At 42.3% G+C, this 8189-nt stretch overlaps 1 protein-coding gene across 1 annotated transcript; it reads right to left on the reverse strand.

The window, feature by feature from the left end:
- Window positions 1–1923: 1923 nt before the first annotated feature.
- LOC108787674 (THAP domain-containing protein 1-like) lies at window positions 1924–7792 on the reverse strand. Its single transcript, XM_018557280.1, has 2 exons — window positions 7709–7792; window positions 1924–2835 (listed from the first exon to the last, which is right to left on the reverse strand). The coding sequence occupies exons 1-2, from the start codon at window positions 7774–7776 to the stop codon at window positions 2091–2093; spliced, it is 813 nt and encodes a 270-aa protein (XP_018412782.1). The 5' UTR covers window positions 7777–7792; the 3' UTR covers window positions 1924–2090.
- Between the last annotated feature and the right edge of the window lie 397 nt (window positions 7793–8189).

Consider the following 8189-nt stretch of genomic DNA (forward strand, 5'->3'; position numbering starts at 1 on the left):
TTCTTTGGTTATCTCTTTATAGCCTCAATAGGCTATAAAGAGATAACCCTCAGCCTAATCTGATCAGTTCTTCTGTGTCCTTATTCTTCCTGGGTTATATGCAAATACACATGGACTTTTAAAAAGGGATGTATTAAAGGTAAGCTTCACTTTAAATTTTAAAAAAAATGTAATCAACCTTTTACCTCAACACTTTTTCACTTCTATACCCCCTACTACAGACCTCTACCCACCACCTCAGAGGTGACTTTGCTTACCAGCTGCTTGCAAGGAAGAATCACTGCAGTCAGCGTCAGCAGGTGGAGGAGGTTGCAGGCTGATATGAGGTTTGCAATAAGAGGTATAGGAGGAATGGAGAGAGCTTAAAAAGTAAATTTATCTTTTAATTAACAGGGAAACAGGAATTCAAAGGGCTGAATGGCAAAACTACACAAGATTCATTTTATGGAAATGAATCATTCACCTGATTTTTAAAGTATATTTGGCATAACTAGTCACCGTTTGATTCACTCCTTCAAAAAGGAGGTATATCAGCTTTTGTACAGGCACCAGATTTCTAATACATTAAATAAGTAAATCCAGTGACTTCCTATGCGTTGCTCTCCCTTCCTGGACATTCACTGCACATATCTGCCACACATTTAAAGGAGAATTATGGGGAGAGTGAAATACACTCATCCCCTTAGGACTCGAGTCCGAGGGATTGATAGAACACCGGGGTCAAGTCTCCTATCAGCGGCTGGAAAAAAATAGCCAGCCTGCTATTGGATATTTTAAATTGCATTTGCCAATAACAGGCTGCCTATTGCACCCGCCCAGTGCCTGCTGTCAATCAGCAGAGGAGGACCTGAAGGAGAGCTTTCTCTCCTCTGCTGATTGACAGCAGGCAGTGCTGTGCTTTAAGAAAACCTGTCATCTCAAATGTGCTATCACATAAAGGACTTCTGAGCCCCCATGTGATAGCAATGAAGTTAAAAAAAAATGGAAAAAGTTTAGAAGTCCCCTGAGCCTGCAAACGCACGCATACTAACGGAATGACAAGTCGGGTGCACCTATGTATAAAACTATATAATTTTCCAGCCAATATTCATGGCTAACTCTAAACTGAAGACCAGACTTTTATTTATTTTAAATAAAAGTTTGGTTATTTTATCATATTGGAGTTTTACAATTCATGTTTTAAATCCTGAAACTAATTTAAATGTCTAATATAATACATACATACATACAATTATAAAAAATAAAATAAAAAATCTAAAAAAAATAAATAAAAAAAAAGGTGGGAAAAGTAATTTTTGGTTTTGGCCTGACAAATTCTGCTGCAGGATGTGTACAACATGCACATTTTTTGCAATCGCACCGCACTGCAAAGCACGGCATTGCAGTACCGTGCATTCCAGTGCCGTCGATCACACTGTGGGCGGGAGGTGCGTTTGGGGTGCCATTAAAATGAATGGCACCACAACAGTGCCATTCATTTTAATGTGCGGTGCGATTGCAAAAAATGTGCATGCAATTTTATTCTGAAGTAAACTTTGCTTGCAACACTCCATTTGTGAATTTCATTTTAAATAAAAGATAGTATTGAATATTTTTTTCTTTAACCGATTAATTGAAAAAAATTAATCGGCCAACTAATCGATTATCAAAAAAATCGTTAGTTGCAGCCCTAGTTGGACCATAGTTTTCTTTTAAATGACACCTTCATCTACATTCACCCATTGCAACACTGATTGACATCAAGGAGGCTGAGCTGAAGGTTAGCATACCTAGCATGAGTTGTGTGATCTGCAAACAATTCACTGAAGCCATCTTAATATTCTCCTTGAGTAAGAGTCCTGTTCTGTAAGTGAGAATATGATCAGAATGGGTCATAGCTGAAGGTGAAAAACCCTTTTTAACAAACAAAGCATAACGCAGATGCAGCGTGGTAAAACAGCTATATTTTTTCCAGAACACATTTATCCATTGAAGAAACAGCCCAGGATCTTGTCTGCGTTTTCTTGGGATGCATGTATAAAAAGTAAAAGGGGAAGAAGTTAGGAAAATAAAATAAAAACACTTCTTGCTTGGTACTGGCAACAGCTCCCTTAATTCTCTACTGCCAGGACTTCCTCTGTCTGAATGACTACCCCAGAATGAGACACGTCCACTACTGAAGGCATCCATTCTCTCAAAGTCTCAATACACGGTAAACAAAGGACTGGTCGGCAAAGTTCGTAAGCTACTGGGGAATAGTAATATAAAGTAACGGCAAATCCCTTGATCTCTTTGGAGAAATGTGTTCCTTTGGTTTTCTTGCCATTTTGAACCATATGTCTGAACATATCTAATGTTAATCCTTTGAAATACTTTGACATGAGCTGCACAGGATCATTTCCATGCATGTTGCTTCGCTGCTGTATAATCAGCTTCTTCAGGTTGATTATTCTGTTCCTGTGCCTTAGCACCTGTTTCTGCAGAGTATTCTTCTTCCTTCTCAAATTAACCAGAACAGGATCCACTTTTGGGGTTTGGACCACCTCCTTTGGAGCTTGGACCACCTCCTTATTAGAATTAGCACAATAGGAGTGCTCAACAGCCGTGTCCACCTCTGGTGCAATCTCTGACTTTTTTGGAGGCTTCTTCACTGGTTCTTTTCTTACACAGATGCCGTCAATGATGGAAGGCACAGCATCCAGCCGCAGATAAGGATATGATGCCCCTGGTCGCAGCATGTAATCATCTTCTGTGAAGTGGTCGCTACATAATCTGCTGTAAATCGATGGCTTCCACTTGTCACGTCGAATGACCGCAAGCCACTTGGCAAGATACTCAGGATTTTTCATCGGAAATCTAAATAGGATGAGAATATGTTAGTTTCTTGCTGTATAAGTGATAGGAACTAGAAAAAAAAAACATGTTTGTAAAATTAAAAGGAACTCATAATTGTCCCTGTTTACCCGTTCCTTATGCGATATAGCCGGGTTACCCAGAATCATAATACAACATTTGTTTTTGCCCAGCTTCTGCTTACAATTTTGAGCCTGCAGTCTTTCTCTCCCTGCGTCTTGCTCCCTGCCATACTCCTAGAGTTTTCTTAACAACCACATTTCAGCTCTTGGAACATAAGACTTTCAGAAATTCAGAGTGTGAAAACGAGGGATGCACCGATACCGGTATTGAGTACGAGTACAGATTACCGAATACAGAGTACCGGAAGTCCCATTCAGGAAGCCAGGCAGAGTGTAAAGACTCGCCTCCCGGCTTCCAGATTAGCAGGAAAGCCGTCCCCATGCTTCTCGTCACTAGGCGACGAGAAGGAATGGAACCGGCTTTCTGGCCAAACAGGAAGCCGGGCGCTGTGTAATGACGCGGCGCCCGGCTTCCTGATTGGCCGGGAAGCCGGCTCCATGCTCCCTCATCATGATGTGATGAGGGAGCATGAAGCCGGCTTCCCGACCAATTAAAAAAGCCGGGTGCCGCATCATTACACAGCGCCTGGCTTCCTGATTGGCCGGGAAGCCGGCTCTATGCTCTTTCGTCACAAGTGACGAGAGAGCATGGAGCTGGCTTCCCGGCCAATCAGGAAGCCGGGAAGCGTGTAATGACGCGCTTCCCGACTTCCCGATACCGGAAGCATGTGGGTGAGTATGAGTTGGTTGGTTGGCGCAAGGCCCCTCTCATTTGTGATAACTTCTTGTAGAATAAAACACACACAGGTTACCAGCCAGTGGTATGCGTACCCAAAAGAGTATTTGTGATGTGCTCAATAGGTACTTCTGTCTATCGAAAGAAGTTCATCATTAGAGTGAAACATTTTAGAAAACAATATGTATATATAAAGTGAGTACCTTGGCTGGTTAAAACAAAGGATTGTTTGGAAAAAACATTAATAAATGATTAGGACTCACTCACAGGGACGTGCACTGGTGTACAGCATGCATGTCCGTGCAGAAACCTGTGCCAGGAGGGAACAGCTGTGTCTGTCATGTTGTACAAGCAGCTACATGCAACGGCTGTCCCTCCGGGGTACGGGTTTCTGCACAGACATGGACGCTGTATGGGTGTGCATGCCCCTGTAAATAAGGACTTAGAGAAAAGCTTAGAAATACTTAAAGGAGGAGTTAAAAAAAAACAGTATTTACTAGGGGTACTTTGTAAACAATGGCTTTTGTATAATAAAATATTACATGATATGTGCATCTAATGCATTCTAGATTAACGTACAGTGTATTCAATAAAATATGTTACAACAGTATCTGCTATCAGGTATCCCAAAACAAAATCCAGCAGAGACAAGGTGAATTACAATGACTTGCTCATCTCTAATAGCCAGTTGCTATATATCAATTCAAATGAGATGGTGCCATCTTCTGGCTGAATGCAGGTACAATCCAACTAAAGGAGAAAAATAATATATTGCAAAAAAATACTCAACTTTAGAGCAAGTTGGAAGCCCCTGTTATAACGCAGAGGAAAAAAAACAGAAACATCTGTGTGAGCTAGAAGTCACCCGAGTTGTAGCTCAGATAGAGCTATGGACTCCCTGTGACAGCACTGATAGGCCCAGTTCTATCACACTGGTAAGTCAGATACTCCCCAATTCTTTGTTAGTTCCTGCCACTGAACAGAGCAGCAGGGAAGCAAAGAAAATTCCCAATTAGTCTTATTGGTAGGGATGCACTGTGTCCCAGGAGGAGAGAAACTGTGATAGCCGGCTGAGCACTGCGGGAGGAGAGCGTTGTGAGTGGCCGGCGTCTCCTCCCACACCACTCTGCCTCCTATCACAGTCCGGCAGAGCGGTGTGTGGGCGGAGACAGGCCACGCTGTCACAGGAGGCTGAGCTCTCCTCTGTACACCGCTCGATCAGCCTCCTGTGACAGCGTGTCAGAGAGCAAGGTACAAACACTCAGTGATCGCTGAGTGTTTGTACATAATTGAGGACAGAGTATGGTTACTATATCCTCAATTATGTATAAATGGAAGTGATCTACATCACTTCCTGTTCATTCATAGTTGTAGTTATAGTAAACATACTATGTCCTCATGTTATAAATGAACAGGAACACTCAGTATAGAGGATTCCTGTTCATTGATAAGGGATACAGAAAAAGAGATTGAGGACTCTGTGTTCTCAATCTCTTTTTCTATTTTAAAAGGGAAATATCAGGGGTCTGTTTAGCCCCCTAATATTTCCCCAAAGACCCTAAAAGTAAAAAATAAAAATATTTAATAAAAAATAAAGACATAAAAATAAATATAAAAAACATTAAAAAAAAGAAGAAGTTTATAAAAAAATAAATATTTAAAAAATTTGAAAAGATTAAAATAAAAAACATTTTCGGTTCCAGTCTGACAATTTTTTTAATTTCGGTTTTAAAATTTCCATTTCGGTGCACCTCTACTCTTTGGTTAATGTTATTTCTAGGAATCTTCCGGGACAGCTTTTGTGAGACATGATTGGTTCCTCCAACTTCAGGAAACACAAGCAAACATTTTAAATACCACATCTCGGGTCGGAACTAGGTAGCCATTCTGGAAGATTCCTAGAAATACCATTACTGGTAAGCCTAACTGGGAATTTCCTAGGTCATCTTCCAGGACAGCTCACATGAGAGGAGAAGCAAGTATACTAATACCTTAGGGTGGGACCACTACCAGGCAGAACTTTCCTGCTGGAAGCCAGGTTTTGCTGGAAGAGCCTCCACTTTGTAATGCTTCATAAAGATGTTTTGCTTGACCACACAGTAGCTCTACCGATCTGGTCCACCATGGCACCTGCTTCTTCAGCCCAGGAAGTGACCAGTGATTTCACTAAGTGTTTAAAGCCTCTAGGGCATGAGGACCTTCTTTTTGTATCTATACAAGATACTATCTAAGTGAGTTTCTCAAATACCTCTGAAGTTTTGGAGGCCAAAAGTGCATTCTTATGGGCACCAAAACTACTAAAAGGTGACTAGATCTTCTAAATGTACTAGTCATCTCTAAATAATGGAGTAGTTACCTGTTGTCTGGACAACAAAGTTCCTCCTCTTTTGGCACCAAAGGATGGTAATGCGAACTCCTGTGATCTATGAAAAACTGGAAGTCACCCTGAGATAGTACATTGAGTCTGGTGGATTCCATATGGAATTTCTGAGCTTGAATGGGGGAAGAAAATGTCTGGCTCAAACTGTATCCTATGATAAGACCTAGATGCTCCAAGCGATGAGTCAGTTCCAGCACTGGTTTCTAAAGGCTTGGGATCCAGTTGAACATTTGCAATGTCTGAACTGTCCATGCCACATTTGCTGGCCAGAACGTGTGCCAATTGTTCCCACATTAGGGATGCCCTGGGAGTATAGCAAGGCCAGTACCTTGGTGGTACACTTGAGGAGTAGGAGATGCGATGAATGGCCAGGCCCCAACCTAGAAGGGAAGGTGACCCACAGCAAAGTGAAGGAACTGCTAAGGTGCTGGAAAAATGGGGACATGCAAGTGCAAATCCTTGACATCTACAGAGGACAACACGTCTTCCTTCTGGGCCCAATGGAAGACATAAAGGGCCTTAAAGCGGACCTTTATACTCAAGAATCAAATTCTACCGATGCATCTCTCTATTTATGATGATGAATAATAACAGATATGTCAGGTGTGAAATGCTGGGATTTTGAAATATTGACACTTGCAGAGCATTCACTTCCTGCTTTGAAAGGGCAAAATGACTTAAGTTTGGCAAAGCAATGCACACTGGGATTGCCTTGTCATCAGCAAATCATTGCTGGGAAATCTCATCTGTAATCTCACGAGATCTCAGGGAAAGGCATTTTCCTCCCCTGAGATGATGTGCATGGTCACATGTCCTAGTCACATGTGCCAGAAATGTATGAAGTGAAAGAAGAGATGGCAATCTGTCCTTAGTAAACATGGCCACTGCCAGAAGACTGGGAAAGAAGAGAGATATAAGGGATGCAAAGAATACAAAGCCGGCAATTATCTAGAAGTATCTGTTTGTAGATTGTCATTACTATACAGTTCTAAAGGTGTATTTGTTGTTATTTTAGAGACATGGGTAAGGGTCTGCTTTAAGATCCAATGACGGAATTGTTCCATCATGGTTGTCCGTGCCATAAGGACCCATGACGGAATAAGTCCATCATGGGTCCTTAACCTCTTGCCATCCGCCCGTTAAGAAAAAAACGGACGGACGGCTGACTCCTATCTGCGGGTTGCCGTCGTCAGACGGCATTTTTTTCCTGCTCGCGCGCGCTAGGGGAGGAAAGACCCGCTTGTTACTACAGCCGTTAACGGCTGTTTCACATACAAGCGATCAGCGGCTCTATAGCCGCTGATCGGTTGTATGGCGTGAATTTCGGAGCCCCCATAGGGTAACGGGAGGACGCTAGTTTGTGTCCTCCCGTTACCCCAAGGAGAACTATGGGGAAAAACACTGACCCCATAGTTCTCCTTTAAGGGTTTAAGTTTCTGTCATGCACTAATTGAGAACTTACATAATCATATGTCACATCAAATGAAACCCCTTTTTGTCCTTTAAAAAACGGTCTATAACATGTGTTGGTGCCATAAATGAGAAAGATGGAAAGTGCGGTTGAACACAGGACCAAAGCAAAAATTGCTTTGGTCCTTTACTGGAATAGAAGCATCTGAAGCTTGGTCCTCAATGGGTTAAACCCTAAAAGACAGGTAACATAACATCATGCTGAGTACAGGTCTGACTTCTTATTACCTGAAAAAATGCTTTCCACATCCTTTTGAGAGGCGATTCTTACAGCCAAACGCAGCGCAGACGGTCATTCTTTCTTACAATGTTCTCTGAAGCCTGGAGGGGATAGAACATAGAAGACGTGGATCAAACCAAACGTGTCACCACAGACACCCCCTCCCCCAACAAACCAGAGAACTGAGGCACATATAAAACATACAATGAATGCAGCTCTGGGTTTGTTAATCAATCATTGAATTTATTTGTAAATGCCACCAGTGTGAGTATCTGATATCCGAGTCCGTGTGAGCCTCTTGCAATCCAGTGTTCAGCAGAGATCAGACTGGGAGAGGGAATCTAGCACAAGGAGCCAAGAGGTTGTGCTTCAGTGCTCATATGCTTGCAAGGGAAATGCTGATGAGAGCAGAGTGACAGATGAGCTCACCGGTCTGCTACGTCTCCTTTTACTGTCCAATCACAAGCTGGGGGCCGTGAGGAGACCTGC

The sequence above is a fragment of the Nanorana parkeri genome, unplaced genomic scaffold, assembly GCF_000935625.1.
Source record: "Nanorana parkeri isolate BGI_ZX_2015 unplaced genomic scaffold, ASM93562v1 scaffold277, whole genome shotgun sequence".
In the NCBI taxonomy this organism is placed as follows: domain Eukaryota; kingdom Metazoa; phylum Chordata; class Amphibia; order Anura; family Dicroglossidae; genus Nanorana; species Nanorana parkeri.